Consider the following 20,487-nt stretch of genomic DNA (forward strand, 5'->3'; position numbering starts at 1 on the left):
CTTCTGTAATTGAAACTTTGCAGCTCCAGCTCCGAGGCCGGCTGGCTGAAAGCAGATATCTGGGATTTGTTTAGCTTCTATAATTGCAACATTGTTGCTTAGACTGCAGCTCAGAGCCTGGCGGTGGCATGCGGGAACCTTGTCTTCCTCCATCACTGGAGCAAGCAAGCCTCCTGTTCACTTCAGCTGCCTGGCTGCCAGCCGCCATCTTAGTTGGCAGTTAATTTGCATATCGTGCTGATTAGCCAATGGGAAGGGTAGCGAAGTTACAGTTAATTACCATGTTTCTCTATTATTAGATAAGATATTAAATATTAGCTGGAAACAGATTCATCTTGAAAATGACAAAACACATTGTTAGCTATAATACTTTTTAAAGGCCAACAGGTTCAAGACTTTAAACTTTGAGCTGCAGTTGTAGTTGTAAAAATGGAGTTATGTTCATGTGTCTATTAAGGCTAAGTTTTGCCTTAATGCTGTGATGCCTATTAGCAATCTGGCTCCAGTTCTATGATTGACATATAAGCTTTGTCAGATTGCCTGTATCTTTAGACCTCAGTTTCTTCATTTTTAGAAAGGGGTCTACATGTTAATGTTACATGTTAAAATTACATGTAATTACATGTATGTTAAAATTCTGTGTATTCGTCACAGATGTAAAATGTTATAGGTTAGTTTTCATGATGTGGTATATTTATTTATTTTTTAATATATTTTTATTGATTCTTCAAAGAGAGAAAGGGAGAGGGACAGAGAGCTAGAAATATCAATGAGAGAGAAACATTGATCAGCTGCCTCCTGCACACGCCCTACTGGGATGTGCCCATAACCAAGGTACATATCCTTGACCGGAATCGAACCTGGGACCTTTCAGTCTGCAGGCCGACACTCTATCCACTGAACCAAACTGGTCACGGCTTGGTATATTTATTAATATTATTTTTAAACTTATAATTCAGTTTTTCTAAATGTCATAATGCTTTAAAATGACAAATAATTCCTATCATACCTCAATCTAATTTGTTCTATTTAAAGTATTTCAAGAACTTATATTTTGTATTGAAAAAAGACAAACATGCACCAGTTTCTTTTTAAAATATTATGTCTCTAAATCATATCCTTTAATATATACTTCTGCCTTCAAAATATCATATTTGAATGATTTTCGGAATTGTGTGCAACAATCTCATTTATTTTATTTTTTTATTTATTCATTCACTTATTAAATTTAATGGGGTGACATTGGTTTATTGGATTATATAGGTTTCAGGGGTAAATTTCTATGCTACAACATCTGTATATTGCACTGTGTGCCCATTGTCAATCTCTGGCAATCTATTCATAATCTTTTTAAAGATTTAATCATTTCATTGCTTTGCTAATAATGCTTTGTCTATTCATAAATTGATAACTATACAAGTGCCTGGATTTTCAAACAATAAATGAGAATAAGTAACAATCAAAAGCAGTGTGTTGTTTACTGCACTACCACTTCCTAGTGTGGACTAACATTCACTACTTATTAGGCCAATAAATCAGGTAGGTTACATGTAGTTAATAGAGCCAAAAACTACAAATGGGATTGCTGACTGTTTATTGTCACCTGGCATTTAGCCTTCAGACACATTATAGACAAACATATTAATTGGATGGCATCTTCCGTGGGCAATGCTTAACAATGAAATGCCAGCCTTTCTTTCCTAACTCTGTGAGCCTACTGATTTTGTCTTCTTTTGGAATCCACCTCACCCTTCATGCCCTTTAGAGTGCTGTCTCTGGATGGACTGATTATTATTTGGTACTCCGCTGTGTACTTTTGTCCTTTTGCAACATGACATTTTAAAACCTTTCATTTAGATGGGAACACATTAAGTTTGTATTTCTCCACATTGCTTAGTCAGTGTTCTACAAAGATGACTACTCAAAAATTGGGGGTACAGGAATTTATCCTCCAAAGTCAGTGTGTTTATAGTCTTTACCCCAAGGTTTAAAACGCACGTATATGCATATACACACATACACAAACACTTTATGATAAAATTCCAAAGAGGGGAAAAAAAAGCCTTTATAGAAAATCCTTTCACACAAAATTCCTTTAAAATACCCATGTTAAAAGCGAAAAGTGTAACTTCTCTTAACAATTTGGATCTTTGAACTAATATTTTGTGTAACTTTTACTAACAATGAAATTTCTGAATGGATTTTCATATCTCGGTTAGATCAGGAGATAAAAATATATTGCCTCTACTTGCTTAATGTTGTAATAAAAAGTCATCATCTTCATCATCCAGAATGTTTATTCACAAAACTGTAACTGACTTATGTAATGCTTTTTCATTTAATCGAACTTGTACAATTCAAGTTTTACCTTCTTCCTTCTGAACTAGTTTAAGTATAGTCACAGGTTATTTCAAATAAATATAGTATTAGGGATTATGAATGGAGAATACATAAAATTTTTTCAAATTTTGATTTATTTGCATATTACGTTTTGATAACTGATAGAGAGATAGGATTGATAGAGCTAGCGAGAATAATCTTCAGACAAGGTAAAGGTTACTGAACAAAAAAATCATGATGTATTATTATTTAGAACTCAACCTGAATTTACATAATCTCAATCTTGATGTAAGTTATGGTAATAGGCTTAATTTGGGTACATACTTTCTTATGATCACGAAGTAAATAATGACATACTGACACTGATTCTAGAAAACAAAGAAACAATACTCAGTGTAAATTTGAGAAAGAGCAGCTGCCATTTATGAAGCTTTTATCTAACAGCATATTTTATTTGAAATAGGCTAAAGCCTAAGCCATAATACTTCCCATTAGCTATAAATGAAAGTGTATATGAAGAGCTAGAAGGCTGCACACAAAAGATTAAAATGAGTGAATGCCATGCAGGATAGACCATATAATCCTTTGATAATTGCATTCATTTCAGGATGAGCCATTCAAAATTGCTACCTGTCCAACCAACATAAGATGAGCAAACTAGAAACATGTGGATAAATATTGTTGGCTATCCTTAGACAAGGCATTTTAATACCATTATAGCTGAGTGTTAGACACTGTAGGCTCACCTATTACTGAATTTACTACTTATTTTCTGGCTCTTGCACTTTCAATCCTTGTTTTCCATACACAGTTAGAATATTAATAATTACCATATGATACTGTCTAATATGTACATGAGATTTCAAATACGTGACCTCCATCAGGCCTGTTTATAGAATGTGGATTATAAGATAGACAAATAAGATTCTAACAAAAGATTACAACTGCATAAAAATATGTAGCTTCATAATTATGTCTCAAATAAAAATCTACAAAATTCATCTACCTATAGTGTTTTCCTTGCAATAAACATAAAATAATCATATTTCAAAATACTTTATTAACACACAAGGTAAAATTGTTAATAAACTGGAATTTATTTAAGTCATATGTTTCCTCCCAAATCATAATTTCCTATGAAAAACAGAGTTTATTTGCTAGGTTTATTATTATTCTGTCTTTTTTCCCCCAAATTATATAATTATTCTATAATTTCAATGAATTTACTTAAATATTCAATGAGTGTCTTTCTGATAATTTAATAGCAAACAAGTTCACAACTAAGTATAATAAGTTGTCATAACATCAGGCATTTTTAAATGAAAGTGAATACTTCTTAAATTCCATAATTAAATTTAAAAATGTCACATTCATTATTTGATTTCCATGAATATCAGCAAAATAAGTCCATGAGGAATCAGGAGCATAGACACTAACTCAGTCTTTTTCAGGTGATTTAATCACCATAAAATTCATATGATGAAAACAAAAAAGTTAAATGAATTTATAAATCCAGGGAATGTTTTGATTCAGCAGATTAACAAATTGATTATTAATAGAGAACATATAATATTGAGATTATATATATTATATGGCCAAATACTATGCTTGGAACATGCTGTATTAAACTAACATAATCAGATTTCTTTATTGCAAGACTTTTCAGAGCCCTTAATATTTTTATAGTGAATTTGCAATATCTAGGACATAGTTCTTCTGATCTTATTTGATGATAGAACTCTCTTGGGTTAATTTCTTTCACCCTAAAAACAGCTTATCATCTATGTTTTATGAAAAACTGCCCAATGATGTGCTATAATACATTTATATTGTATGAGTATTATGGTAACTACCATATTAAATAATTTTTTTCTATAACCTTTTTATTGTTTTAGAAGTGTCAGGGAAAGCATGAAGATACTGAACTGTTCCACATAAAAAATAAACCAGGGTTAGTTTTGTGGATTTGAAAAAGTATATTTTGATAGCATGACTTAAGATAATATTCAAATAACAATCCATGATTCTTATACAAAATTAATTTGGTAAGTTCATGCTTTAAGAATGTAGACCAAAACATAAAAGACGGTACAAAAGATCTCTAAAATATAAAACATCTACACTTACTTTGGATACATTATTCTTAAATAATCTTCATTAACTTGTTTTAAAGAAAATGTTATTTTAAAATAATAAATAGGAAGGAAGTAGACTGCTTAGAGACTGATACCCTAATAACAGATGACACAGAAAATTTCATAAATGGACACTTGAAATAAGAAATTTGAGAGAATTTCATGTGTGGCCAAACATTACTTTACAATTTAATAATGCCTGTGACAGACTCAGTCAATTACATACCCAATAACACCTTTCTTACTTACAAAAGAACTGAGATGGCAATATCCTATATAGTAAAAGGCTACTATGCAAATCGACTGAACGGTGTAATGACCGGTCGCTATGATGCGCACTGACCACCAGGGGACAGATGATCAACACAGGATCTGCCCCCTGGTGGTCAGTGTGCTCCCACAGAGGGAGCACCGCTAACCCAGAAGCCCTGAGCTGGGCTCACAGCTGGTGAGCCATGGCAGGAGCCTCTCCTGCCTCTACAGCAGCACTAAGGATGTCCAACTGACGTCTTAGGCCTGCTCCCTGCCAAGAGGGCACAGGCCCGGCTGAGGGACCTCCCCCCGACGAGTGCATGCTTTTCGTGTATTCAGATAAAAGACAATCACATCAGCAGCCTCTTTGGAATCGCCAAGTAAAATAATTCTAGCTAATCAGATGAAGCTAGAGGAAGAACTTTTTTTCTGAATTAAAAGGTACTGTCTTTTGTCTTTTACCCATTTTCCTTTCTCCCTTCCTCCTGGCTAGTATACAAGTATGAAGGCTGGAGTTGTAGTCATGAGGATGAAAGCCTTAGTCCATGAATGGTGTAGTAGTATGTACATAGAAGGTGCCAAGTTCCTTGATATCACTTTTCAGTACCTGTTCAATCTCACCTGGTCTAATTTAAGATCCATGACAACAATAATCTCCCTATTTATTAAGTGACTGTTCTGTCAGGTTACTGATTATCCATATGTGAAGCTACTCCTACTACCATAAGCTCTGGACTTATTACTGAACTATCAGAGGACATTATGTTTATAATATTGTTACTGAATGAGTTAAAATTTTATTCTTGCCAAAACCAGTTTGGCTCAGTGGATAGAGCATCGGCCTGCGGACTGGGGGGTCCCAGGTTTGATTCCGGTCAAGGGCATGTACCTGGGTTGCGGGCACATCCCCTGTGGGAGATGTGCAGGAGGCGGCTGATCGATATTTCTCTCTCATCAATGTTCTAACTATCTCTCTCCCTTCATCTCTGTAAAAAAATCAATAAACTATATTTTAAAAAAATTTATTCCTTTAAGAATTTTAGATTAAAAATTATAAGCTATGAAGTTTGTTTCATTGTTAAATATTTTATTTTTTAAATATATTTTTAATTGATTTCAGAGAGGAAAGGAGAGGGAGAGAGAGATAGAAATATCAATGATGAGAATCATTGATTGGCTGCCTCCTGCATGCCCCACACTGGGATCCAGCCCTTGGGCATGTGCCCTGATCTGGAATTGAACCATGCCCTCCTGGCTCATAGGTCAATGCTCATCCGAAGAGCCATATTCACAGGCTCGTAGTTAAATATTTTCCACATAATGAGTTTAAGTTTTCTAGTTTAATGAGAGAATTTCAATAATTCAGAAAACATCAACTACATAAGACTGTCGCATAGCTAAAGTTTCCCTTAGTGCATATTCTCTTTTTCCTTAGATATTTTAATATTCAGTTAACTTAAAAATCGTGTTAATTGTTTTTATATAAAATTACTTTTGTGAATGAAAGAATAAATATTATTTAAGTTTAGAATTACTTCAAAGGTTCTAATTGTATTAATAAAAACTCAGGTCTTTACTTTTGCTTTCAAGGTTCTACAATATTACCATTATTTTCCCCATATCCTTCTGATATACCCCCTATATCTGTATAAACTCATTCCCTCTGAACTAACTGCTGTTCACTTTCATGACTCATGCTTTTCCCTTCACTTGAGCATGTTATAGTATATTAGTAGTAGTCTAGAGACAGCTCTTACTGGCTTGTGACAGCCAACTTTGCACCTATCTTCCCAACTTTGCATTTAGTGTGACTCTTCAATTGGTAGCTTGATATTGGTCATAGTCATACCACAAAAAGTGGCAGTTGTTACAAATCAAAGCCTCTCTTTGCCACAGCCAGTTATTAAACAATTATGACACCACTGAACAATACACACCATTTATGTTAAATTTGTATGTCTTACATTGTTCATTAATTAATCTTAATATTGTATAAGTGGTAGTTTTAGTACCAGAAAGTCACCATACACAGAGTGAAGTACAAGGGTTATTTGTATATGAATGCTGCAATAATATGCCATAGAACATATTATTAAGTAGATCTGAATGAATTGGAAAGGCTTAATGAGATGATAACAGTGATCAGTTCTATTTATTTGGGATTTATTAATGACAAATTTAAATTGAGATAATTTTTAGTAAAAGTATGATCTTGAGGAAAAGTAAATATCACTATTAGGTATTAATGGACCCTAGACACAATAAATAATAAATGTCTTCAAAATGTAGGTATTCCTGTTGATTTCTATTTAAAAATGTATATTTGATGTAGGAAATTGACTTAAACAATAGGGTGGCTTCAGATCCTTGTAATCAATCACTATCCAAAGAAATTTATTTTTTTAAATAAATGTAAGTCATAATGCTATACTACAACCTACTTAAGCTTTAAACTAGCTAAGATTGGGTTTCTTGTTATGAAATAAGCCTTTTTTATAATAATATCTTGATCATTTTGAGATTTCCAAAGAAAAGCATTATTTTATTTGCCATAAAACTCAGACTTACTTTTACAAATGTAAAATAACAAGTATAATTCTACACTTAAAGCTGGAATTTATTTTTTAAGTTATACAATGGCTTTTTATAGTCTCCAAAAAGTAGCTACTAATACTGGTGCGTTTTTTTCCTTTTTTTAAAAAAAGCCAATTATCCAATCAAATTAAATTAAGAGTGGCTTTAAATTGGGAATATTAAGGAAAATAGCTCACATATTAACATTGCATAAGAAAACAGGTGAGTCTTACCAATGTATCTATTTATTTGCAAGTGAAGTACCAAGCCCTAAAGAGGTAATTATTTTAAAATCAATATGAGCACAATTTACATTTGAAAGAATTCTCTCTTAGACTTACAGAGCAGAAGCAAGTGTTTAGCTTGCAACACACTTGCTAAGGGTTTTAAAAGCAGTAAGTCCAGTATTAAAAGGCTCAAGGCAGACTGTCCTCAGATCAGTCAGGAGATCATGTGGTTTCTAATACTGAAAAATGAAACAGACTATGCTTTTAAAAAAATGGACACTCAATAAGTAATAATGCAATAAACAAGAACTTGAAGTTAGCATTTGAAAGTAGCATTTTGTTTTCTAGCATCACTATGACATTTAAATGGATTTAGCTAATATGCAAATATCTGGATTATACAAAAATAGCAAATCAGGTATCATAAACATGCAAAGCACATAAATTCTTCCCTTGGTGAATTTTTAACTATAAATTAATTTTAATAAAAGTTTCAAAAGGTTTAATGAGTTGTGAGCTTTCTTTTCTTCCAACTACATACCCTTTGAAATTACACACTATTGAATCAAATATAATTACATATTATCAAATAAAATACTTAAAAATCAAGTCTATGCACTGCATATGTAGTTGAGTATCTAAAGCAACTGAAGTATGTTTGGAAAGCATTCATTATTTTTGTTTTCAACTCAAATATCTGAATTAAGAAATACAGATATATATATATATTTTTTTTCATATTTTGGTAGAAGATTTTATAAATTAACTTTAATATTTTCCTTATTAAAAAAATTGCAGTAGTGATATGAAATTATGAAATCAACATTTCCCTGAATGTGTATCTTATTTTGGCATCTCCTTCTATAAGCAAAATTTCTAACTATTTTCATTTCCAAAACATATCTTCAGTCAGTCTAGTTAATTGCTAAACTTATATTTAAACACACCTCCCAGCACCCCAGTTCTCAATACCAATAATAGTAAGGGAAGCAGGGAAACACTTACCTAATTTTATTATGTTAAAATAATATTCAGGTGCATATTCTGAACCAACTTAGATGACAGTTGTAGCCCTATTCTGTTTAAAATGTTTATCATGCCAGTAACATTCAAAACCTATAATTTCACCTTTGCTTCAAATATTAAATCCATTATATTAATAGGAAAATCTATTGTAATTTCATTTCACCTCATTTTATCATCTCAGGGGTAGTTAGGGAAAATGAAATTGTTAAATATTCTAAAACAATTAATGTAGGATTAATGAAGAATAGCAAGAAATTAAGTTATATACAGGAAGGGAGTGGGGTGGAATTACTTTGTATAAATAAGGTATTGAAAATAAAATTATCTTTTGATCCAATGTACATTAGACAAAATAGAAAGAATTACTATAGTTTTATACTGAAGATTTTTATAATAACTTCATATAATTTTGTCATAAAAATTAGGTTATCTCTGGGTTTCCAAATGAAATTTTAATAATGAGTTTAAATTAACATATTTCTAATAGAGATAACTTCACATTTTATAGTGTTGAAAATCAATAGAATATTTTCTGTTATCATTTGTTTTACTAACTCTATTTACAAAGAATTTAGATGTTATCAAGCTCTTTCAATCCTAATATTATATTGAAATCCCTATTGTTATTTGAGAGAGCAATGGCATTTTTCCTAAAAAAAAGTTTATACACCCAACAGGATTGATATGAAAACAATTTAAATTGAATGATGTAATTATGTAATGAAATGTAAAAAATTATAGCAATTAAGGTATTGTGACATGTTCTAATGAATGAAGTTATACTGGTTGGTGACACTATAATCTCCTACTCATTAATTATTTGGATAGAGTGCGTTATTTTACATAGCATGAAGAAATAAAGTCATAAATTACCAATAAGAATCACTTCCATACATTTTCATTTAATATTGATGAAATTATGAAAAAAATTTCACTTCAATGAATTATGAAAAAAAATCAAAACACTAAAAATTATAGCATTTGAGTCTCCCCCCAAAAAGCTCACAATGTAGCTTTTACTATATGCTGCTAGTAATTTTCAGGGGAGGAAAATTAGCATTGGGTTTATGAGGCAAATCTGCTATGTGTGGCTTGCTAATGTCTCTTCTTTAAGTATCTCAGTGATGTAGAATACTTTTTAAGCTTCCTTATTTGCAGATGTAAAGAGAAATACATACTTTAGAGTATAGCTAACTTAGATGAGTCTATTATCACCTGTTATTATATAATATATGGCTAACATGTAGTATAAATATTTGATAAAGATTTACTTAAAAACAAAAAGAAAGGTAGCCAACTCCTTTTCCCTAAAATCTTATAAGAAAAAAGTGGATGGTGAATTAAACAAGTTGATGCAAGTTTCTTTCCTAAGTTTGTTTTCTGTTTTCTTCTAAATATTTTTTTTTAGAACTTCCCTCCCTATAATAAATTAGAATTGTAAAAGTATAACAATAATAGCATCAAACAAAGGAAAATCTCTCTAATCTCATTTGCCAGAGGTATGGTGTGTTTGCAGGGGGCGGGGGGGAGGGGTAGAGATGAGGGGTGTATATCTATTTGTTCCTTATAACCACCCATAACATTTTGCCGAGATGGACCTGGAGAGTATTGTGCTAAGTGAAATAAGCCAGTCAGAGAAAGACAAATACCATATGACTTCACTTATATGTGGAATCCATTGAACAAAATAAACTAATAAAATAGGAACTTGTAGCTGTAGGAGGGGAGGGGGAGGGAGTAAGGGACTGGGTGAAAAAGGTGAAGGGATTAAGATAACAAAATAAACCAAAACAAACAAATAAACAAGCTCATAGACAGACAATAATATGGTCATTGGCAGAGGGAAATGGGGTAGGGGGACTGGAGAGGGTAAAGGGGGGATAAATGGTGATAAAACAAACAAGCAAACATAGGGTTACTAAAAAAGAAGCTAATAAATTAATCTCTCCATGATCCTCAAATATAACCAGGCTATTGTTGACAAGCAGTATGTATCAGTTTTCTTCCTCTTCTCACTCAATTACTTGTACCCACCAGCCCAGTACAAGACTATATAGGAAAACATCCATTTGAAAGAACTTCTACATCAAAGAATCTACAGCATAAAGTCAACTTTATCCAGATAAAAATTTTACTAATTCAGGTGTCATGCTTACCATCAAAAGAAAAAAAAAACAAAACTGACCTATTTCTGTCCATTTCTCAAGACAACTGCCTTTCTGTCAGCAGAGTACTCTATAGTTGTACAAAAAAACACATAGAAATAAAATGAACAAACAAAACCCCTAGTGAACATTTATGTATTTCCTTGTTTTCTTTGTTGCACTGGCTTCTTGCAGAGATTCCACTATTTCAAGGTGTATGCACATATAAAAGCTTTTGCCTCGCTTGACTAGACATTGTAGATGAAAATATTTCATAAAGAAATTGGTCACTTTTTTTAAAGGACACTGATTTTCCTCGGATAGTTTAGAAATTTGAAGACCTTTCCTAGGTGACTGACAACTACTCCAAAAGTCCAAGGGGATCATTTTTCCTGGTGGTTATAGAAAAACAGAAGTGCAGTTTTGTTTTGATAATTAACACAGACAAAATAAGCTAGGGAGATGGCTTCTGACACACAATTCAGTGTTCTGCAGCTATGAGAGAAGTAGCTATGTAGATATTGCAAAATATGCGAGAGTAAGCACATCACTTGGTGAAAAATGCTTGGTTCTAGTAATCTTATTGGTTCTTAAAGATCACCTCAAATAGTTTTTTCCCTATAGCAAAAAAAAGGAAGAAGTAAAAAAGGAAGTGAAACAAGTAATTCACAGTATTGTTTTTGTCGTATTAGTTTTTAACCTTAGAAATAAAGGAGACATGGCAGCAACTGTCACAGAAGTTACTATATCCCTTTTCCAAAGCTTTCAAAGAAAAAATTAATTACTTACAAGATTACTGTTTCTTATCAGGAAATGTGTATGTAAAATATAATTACATGCTCCATAAAGGATTCCCTAAAAATAGAAGTGCCATATTTTGGTAGCAAACATAATTTAATAATCATTCAAGTTTTTAGCATTCTTGAGTTTTTTAATGTGAATCTATAGACTGTAATTTATTAAAATTAGTATCTATGATTTACTGAGCTGCTGTAATTTATTAAAATTAGTATCTGTGATTTACTGAACTAGACATTGTAAGACTTTTAAATTTAAACAAATGATCATTGGGCGACTATAGTTCCCAGAGACTGATTGGTCAATATATTTGAGTGGGTGAATCCATTTGCAATGACTGGACAGGCAGCTTTTCATTTTTAGAAATCTGAAATAAATTTGGTGATGGAGGCAAGGAAATACAGAGTTAAGTATTTTATCCATAGAATATGAAAAATAAAAATGGGCTATCAAACTTCTGCTTTTGCATTTATACTTAATTTCATCCTAATAATAAAATATTTGTGAAAAAATAATTTGGAAAGAGGTGCAAATTTTTAAAAGATACTCAAGCACAATTATCTTTAGAAGAATATGTCAACAAGTATTTGATTACAGATTATAGAAAAAAGCACTTTAATTTTAAATTGCCATTTTTCACTAATTTTTCTCAAATCTTTCAAATGTCTAATAAGATATAAAATTGATATGTAAAAATAAGTTCATCTTCTCATATATAGGGTAAAGAAGAGATTCTCTATGTAATTTCAGTGAAAATCTCGCCTGCCTCAATTATTCCGATTCCATATTCACCAGACCTGAAAAGAAGTCACTGATCGCTTTAGTTTCAATTAGTTTAGTTCTACTGATTACACCAACTAAGAATTATGTTCCTAGTTAGTGAATCCTTGTCTACTTTGTAATCAGTAGTAATAATACTGATTACAAAGTAGACAGTAAATACTGATTACTACTTTTTAAAAGTAGTAATAATACAGAAGTAAGTCATTCTATAATGGGTTTTGCCAAATAACAATTGTGGAAGAAAACTCTTAAGGTAGAAGTAACCTTATCCTTTGCAAAAACATATTTCAAAGTGAATTTCTTTATAATCAATGTTGACTTTTGGGTCCATAATTGAAATATTTGTTAATATAATCAATGTTAACAATCACTTTCATATGTGTGAAAGGGATATTAGCAAAATAGTATGATTTAAAACAAATTTTCATTAAATTTCAGAGAAATGGGAAAATAGGAAGAGGCACAGCAGATAAGCTTCCCCACAATTTACTCAACTAAAAAAAAAAGCTAAAAAAATAAAAATAACATATATATAAAATTACATTATGGAAAGGTAAGACTGAAATGGTGTTACAGTAAGAGGTGGGCAAGTTGGTGACAAAGGCACACAACAAAAATGGCATTTCATTTCAATGTGACAATCGTCTTTGTGACAGCAGATTAGTTTAACATTGAACATCCCACCAAAACAGTAATCCATTTCCAAGAGCATAATAATTCATTGTTGCCCTTCACCGTACATTAAATGTCACCCATCATTGTGACAGGAATATAAAAGCTATTGCACATTAGTCAGGAGCCAAGATCAAAGCTGTTAATGCAAGCACTTCGGACACGGGTTTCTGAGCTTGGTTAAACCATCAAAAACGCTATGTTTAGAACATCTTTACTTCTGAGTGCCCAGAGAAATACAGAATACTTTTACAAGTGTGAGGACTCTCAGTAAGGCAATAGCCTTGTCATCTTGTGACCACAGACCATGATGGAGCCAAAACATATGTCAAAACAGTCCTGGTGGTCACAGTAATAATAAACCCTTGAGCAGATTCTAAGGGTAACACCCTCTACTGCATAATGCAGTTATACAACAAACAGCATTCTAATGTTCTAAAAATAATGCAAAGCAAGTAAATGCAAAAATATATAAGAAATTTGTATATTCTTTTTTACTTCGAAAAACTAATGTTATGTATTTGACACATTACATATTCTTTTTAATTGCTATTCTTCCTAAGAAGATCAGGTTAGCCAGTGTTGATTACCTTCTTCTACTTTTTCCTATTTTGACCATATCCATTTGTTCATTTAATAATCTAAGAAATTTCTGTGTAATGATACCCTTACTACAAAATTTAGCATAGTATTATTTTTCTTTTCCAGAGTTTATTTGCATTTTATTTTTAAATTCCAACCTTAGAATAAAATATGCAATGTTCTCATATACTCAGTGGATAATTATTAAGGTTACATCAATCCTGTTGGAGGGAAACGAGTATACTATTATTCCTTTATTTTAAGTTTGGTCTTTAGTTAGTCATCTCTGCATAACAAACTACTAAGAACCATAGACCAAGATTTACATGTTGTATTTCAGAAGAGCTCTGGTTGCCTTTGAGACAACTATAGTTAAAATATTAAGAAATTGCTAATATTACGGGAATTTAAATCGACTCACCTTAGAGTTTCTATTGTATCAATAGCATCTGTTCTTTCTTAAAGGAAATATTTGAAGCAAGGTGAAAAATACCTCTCATTGTTAGTGTAAAGGGTGGTTTCCCTGACCAGTTTTTATGATTAACTGACATTTTTATACTACTATACCCAGGTCAAGGAAAAAAGAATAGAAAGAGGGAAGTGTTTAGGGGCAAATACGATAGCTACAAGCCCATCACGGGCAAGATTTCTTTCTAATCCTCTGCCATCCAAGAGCTATTGTTAAGACACCTGGCATAATGCCATTCTGTCTAGAACGCAGTACCCCAGGTTCATCTTTACTCCTAAATAAGATCTCTTAGGTACTTCAGATAAGCATGCTGGTTGTGTCATTATGCTATACTCAATAATGCAACTGTTTGCAAGAGAACATAGATTATAAAACCATCCCCAGAAAAACAAATAAGACCATATATCTTTGTTAATACTGATTTAAAAATTTAGAGCATTTGTTAAGTATTTTTTAGGATTATCATTTCCATATAAAATAATAGTGATGGAAAATTTTACAAAGGTATCACAGTCACAATCAACTTTTAAATCCAAGTTTTAAAAACATAAATTCTAACAATTATGATCAGTTCTTAATTTATCATAAAATTAATATTGTTAACACTGTGATATAGCAGATAATTCAATAAACCTAAAATCTGGCATTCTAATGATAACTAACAATTTGCATAATGTTTTTTATCATTGTGTATTTCTCTCCAGTGAAATATGATACAAATCATTTAGAATATTTAAATATGACATTCATAAAAATATTTAAGTAATTATCAAATATTTTATGAACTTAATTCAAGGCCAATGGTACTTATTTATTGATAAAATGAAAATATTACATTTATTGTGAATTGGTAACAAATATCACAATTCCATTTAAATTAGAAAGGTAATTAACTTCTATAAGAGAAAGTAAGAATTTTTTCTTTATATGCACATCATGAACTTCTTCCATGATAGTAAGAATTCAATATCATGTCAGAATGGATTTTAATTATAGAAGTTCATTTAGTTTGGAGGTTTAGTTTAGAATTTTAAAGGACTCTAGGAAAATTTCTTTTAATCTAAGATTTTACTGCGTTTTTAAAAACTTGGCAATCTTCAAAGTATTTAATGAGAATTGAATGAAATATTCTGAGAAAAATCTATAAAGAGTTTATTTTTATATTATATATTATTTTAGCAAGTATGTATATTATTTATTATTTAATATAGAATATCTAACCATTTAGTATATAATAGAAACAGGTGCACCTACAGATTTTTTCTAAACTTTGTTTTTTCTATACTTTGCAGTATTTATCTATTGGTCCTGTGGAGAGGCTTCAGTGATCTTTAGCCACTGAAGAATTTAAACTGCGATCCTTGAACTCATATGCATTCTGAATATATATGAAACAAGATAGCTCATGTAAGTCACTATAAAATTGATATACTTTGACCAAAGATGCTCAAAAATGAGAAGGCTATTTTATTTTCAAAAGACATGGAAAAAAACTAAAGCTCAAAGCTTAAGAATTTAACACTCCAATATCTCCATTTTAGGAACAGAAACTTCAAATAAAAATGTTAACAGTCTGTACCATACAGCAATAAAAGTTATATGTATAAATGGTTCCAATACAAATTATCAATGGTAAATGATAATTGTATGAAGAACTCAAGTATTATTATTGAACCAATTAGGTGAAATATACATTTGTATAATATGTATGTATAAATATATGAATATATTTGTGTATTACTACAAAAAGAAAATATATAAAAATATATAAGAATAGCATGCTACTTCTATAACTGATTTTCTTTTCTTTTAGATAGAGAGTTAGAAACATCGATGAGAGAGGAACATCGATCAGCTGCCTCCTGCACATCTCCCACTGGGGATATGCCCGCAACCCAGGTACATGCCCTTGACCGGAATCGAACCTGGGACCTTTCAGTCCGCAAGCTGATGCTCTATCCACTGAGCCAAACCGGTTTCGGCTTTTATTTTCTTTTTAATTGAGTGAACAAAATGTTTTTTACTGCTGGCAAAATATATATGACTTCATTGTAAAAATAGTAAGTTCAAAGAAATATAAATATCCTTAGTGTTACCTTGATTGGCAGCAACTATTTAAAGTAATTTTTAAAAATACATATTTAATTTTAATGATAAGGCAAAACATATTTATAGTCATACATTATCAAACTTATCACCATGAAAGACCTATAGTAGAATTCTAACTCCTGTTGGGTTAGAAGCTATCTTTCTGATATGCACTAAAATATAAAAATTCAACATTTATAATGAATATGTGACTTTCAAGTTCATTTCAAGTTCTAGTGTTCTGAGTCCTGAGGGATGGTTTTATGGTCTTAATGAAGGCCAAAGAAAACTAAGTCATCTTGAAATAATCTAATTGTTAAAAATTTATAGTGAGGTAAGCATAAATGAAAAATGATTATAAATTTCCACCTGCAAAATAATAAAGAAGCAAAAGCCATCTCAATTAAGCTATATCATGGATTGTAAAGGCCAGAAAGCTTCCTTTTAAATTTTACCATCTTTACGAATGATTTATTAATTCAAATTAGTAAAACATACTAATATTTTGCTGTCTGGTTCAAGAGAAATCTTCACAATGAAGAAATGATTTTTATTTCATGGTGATTAGGACTTCTTTTAGATTCTGATGAAAAAGAGTAAACTCTACCACAATTACAGCTTACTGACACAACCAGCATTCTTTCTGCCCCAAAAGGTATCCTAGGACATTTTAATAAGATATGTGACATGTAAAAGTTCATTATTCTTCAGCACCCCACTGGGAAATAAAAAGAAAACTGATTGTGACTTTTGACAATTATTAGTTAGAAAAAGGAGGTAACAATTGCCAAAAAAATCACAAAAGTGAGCATGTTACCTGGCTATGACAAAGAGCACACAACTGACACCCAAGTAAGCCAGCAGAATATACATCCAGATATCAGGGGAGAGAGGATTCAGGAAGGAGAAGACGCCTGGGTTTGTACCGTTGGGCTTGCGGTACAAAATACTTATTCCAAGTGTCATAAAGGGCTTGGAAAAGTCGATGACCTTCTCGCGAACGTAGGTAATAGCCAGTGGAGCAACTGCAAGGTCAGCTTTCTGTAGAGAGAAACATAAAAATGAAAAGAAAAATTCTAAGTCACAAGAAAGAAACCAGTAACCAAATTAAAACAAAGACTTTACACTTGACAATTGTCTCAAGAAAGATTGAATTAACATGTAAAACATTCCTTGCTGCTTTCCTCTGCTACTCATTTCTATGTGCATCTGGATTAGCAAACCAAGATTTATCGCAAGTATAAAGGGAAAGAAAAAACCTTATGATGAAAATGCTGAAGAAACAATTATACATTCAGTACCTGAATTATTACACCACTAAAAGATACTTACTTTAAATCTCAACTTTAAAAGTCATTTAATATCCTATATAATAAAAGGCTAATATGCAAATTGTCCCCTCAACTGGGAGTACAACAGGGGGAGGTGGGGCAGCTGGCCAACAGCCTGCAGCCCTTCCCCTGGCCAGCAGGTCTGATAGGCCCCAATCAGGGTGGCCGGCCAGACACCATCAGTGCATGAATTCGTGTATCGGGCCTCTAGTCAATTATAATTTCATAAATATGTTGGTCAAATTCTAAATGCTTATAATAATAGCTACCTCAAATCATTTAGCTGATAATAAACATCTCTTTTCTTGTTTTAACAAGAAAGAGTGCAGTTACCAGAAAAAGCATTTAGTCTTTAATTAGTTAACATTGTGAAATCATATTTTAATGTGATGGTGTTTACTGTCCTTGATTTTCCTTTCTATACCTCTAATTTGTTTTTATATTATTTAATGAAAATTCTTGCAGCATTGCCTAAATCTAAATCGCATTAGGAAATGAGTTTTTCAATTTTCATGAAGTCGCTAATTTTCCACGGTAGCTTAAATATGTTAAATTACTAATGTTTTTCACTCATTATGTTATAACCATCTGTCAGGGATGAACTTAAGCTCTAATATATGAAAGAAAAAATTAAAATATTTTAAAATAACAAAGGCATCTATTCCATCTATGATGAGAAATTGTATTTCTACTTTCCTTTTTGTAAACATACTGAGTGTTCAGACAATATAGAAATGCTCATTGTAGAGAGCAATAGAAAGGCATATGAAAGAATAAAATGGGGCCTCTATTTTTCCTTGGGTCAGGAATTGTTGGGGGACTTGTGGAAGAAACTTCTCTAAGTGGCTGGGTTTGTTGATACTGTTACTTTGGGTATGTATTTGTCTGCATTCTGGGGGTGTGGCAGAAAGGGAACCACTCAGATGCTTGGATAGAGTATCTTTGAGAGTAGCTATGGAGAGAGGAAGTTATTTCCCTAAAAAATCAGAAAAAGACTGCCAGCCCAGAACGAACTGACATGAGTTGGGACCACAGCAGCCTTCACGTTTTGCAGTTGGGTTTTGGAAGGTGTAGGGCAAGCCAAGCAAAGAATTGCATTCCCTCCAATTGCAGAAGCTACAGAATATGCATATGCCCTTCATCTTTGACTGGATTGACAGTGGTTTCAGCAGTGTGCTACAGTTTCTGGGATTATATAAGAAAACTGGAAAATTGGTATTCCTTTAATTGTTTTGGGTATGTATTTCTTTGGGATAATGAGGGGGAAAAAACATTGTTCCACATACTAAAACAAATCAAAAGAAGAACTTGATTCGCTAATGACTGAGGAAACCATTACTATGTGTCTATACTAATTCTTGAGAATAAGATCGACAGGCCTGAAACCATCAGTGAAGAGAGGTTGTGAGAAATGTTTGGTTGTCAGACAACACAAAAGGATAGTATATCTCTGAAAGAACTGAATGCCAAGCCCTAGGAACTTTAAATGCATAGCTTGCTCATAAGGCAAGCCCTCAGAGAAGGTTTCCACTGGAAGACACATTTCGTGGCTTAACACCAACCTGCTTCCAATCTAGGTCTCGCCACTCAGGCCTATTCAGATATTTGATTGTTGAACATGAATAGTTTGAATTTGATAGACTCTTGTTGGTTAGAAAAGAGATTCTTTTAGGTTATTAGTGTTATATTAATTTAATTTGAGTGAGAATTGAAAACTGATTCAAGTTAGTATGAATACAGTATCACAATGTTACCTTTCTAATTCCATAAAGATAATTAACTTTTACAGTTTATAATTTGACATGGCCCCCAGTACAATTTATAAAAAGTGACTTTCCAGCCTTGGCCGGGTGGCTCAGTTGGTTGCAGTATAATCCCACAGACCAAAAAGGTTTCGGGTTCGATTATTGGACAGGGCACATACCTCGGTTAGTAGTTGGATTTCTGGTTGGGGCATAGGGCACATATTAGACGCAACCAATCTCTCTCTCTCTCTCTCTCTCTCTCTCTCTCTCTCTCTGTCTATCTATCTATCTATCTCAATCCCTTTCTCTCTCTTTAAAATCTATTTAAAAATATCTTGGGGTGAGGATTTAAAAAAAGGAACTTTCTAACAGTACATTTGAGGACTTTTTAACAACACAAAACTACAAATACAAACCACAATTAAAACCTTGTCATGTTAAATTTTTATGTACTTTTTTGAAACTATTTTTTAAATTTTAGATTATATGTCCACCTATATTAAGTGTACAGTTAATAATTACTTTGTTGATAATTACATGATGTCTTACAGATTACAATAATATTGTTTTTATACAAATGTCATGCAATAAAACAAAACCTCATGTTTGGAAAAAATTAGGAAAGAAAATGGGTCTTTAGGGTCCTGGGAAGTTATCATCATATTCATAAATCAAGAAATTTTCAACTTAACAATAATGATTACTAATATCCCTTAAGCATTTTCTATGCAACAGGCACTGTGGTAAGATAAGAAAACTGAATTCATGAGAAGTTAAAAACCTGTTCCTTTTCATAGAGCTAATTGTTGAGCATTGGAACCAGGACATAAAACTAAGCTATTGACAGAGACACAGAAACATGGAACAGACTGTGGCATCTCAGAGAAAGGATGGGGGTGGGTGAGAAGAAGGGTAGAGATCAACCAAAGAACTTGTATGTATATAACATAACCCATAGACACAGACTAGTGTGGTGAAGGCCTGGGGTGGAGGGCAGGGAATGACTAAAAGGGGTCAATGGGGGAAAAAATAGGACATCTCTAATATTTTCAACAATAAAGATATATCCTTCCTTATCTAATAAAAGAGAAACATGGTAATTGGCGTACGACCGCTACCCTTCCCATTGGCTAATCAGCAAGATATGCAAATTAACTGTCAGCCAAGATGGCGGCCGGCAGCCAGGCAGCTTGAAACTAACATGAGGCTTGCTTGCTTCAGTGAAAGAGGATTCCAATGTTCCCCGCCTGCCCCTGCAGGCCTCTGAGCGGGCAGTTTCAAACATTGTAACAAATATAGACCTAAAAAAAACCCCAGAAAA

The 20,487-nt window shown here is 32.3% G+C and overlaps 1 protein-coding gene across 6 annotated transcripts in view; it reads right to left on the reverse strand.

Moving 5' to 3' along the window:
- The window catches only part of GRIK2 (glutamate ionotropic receptor kainate type subunit 2), a 562,276-nt gene that overhangs the window by 121,198 nt on the left and 420,591 nt on the right, over nt 1-20,487 (reverse strand). For all 6 annotated transcript variants that reach the window (XM_006777220.2, XM_015572743.1, XM_006777222.2 and 3 more), the window contains one exon: nt 16,908-17,131. In XM_006777220.2, coding sequence (XP_006777283.1) covers nt 16,908-17,131 — 224 coding nt within the window. The remainder of the gene's footprint in view (nt 1-16,907; nt 17,132-20,487) is intronic.

Source organism: Myotis davidii, unplaced genomic scaffold, assembly GCF_000327345.1.
Source record: "Myotis davidii unplaced genomic scaffold, ASM32734v1 scaffold68, whole genome shotgun sequence".
NCBI classification, from domain to species: domain Eukaryota; kingdom Metazoa; phylum Chordata; class Mammalia; order Chiroptera; family Vespertilionidae; genus Myotis; species Myotis davidii.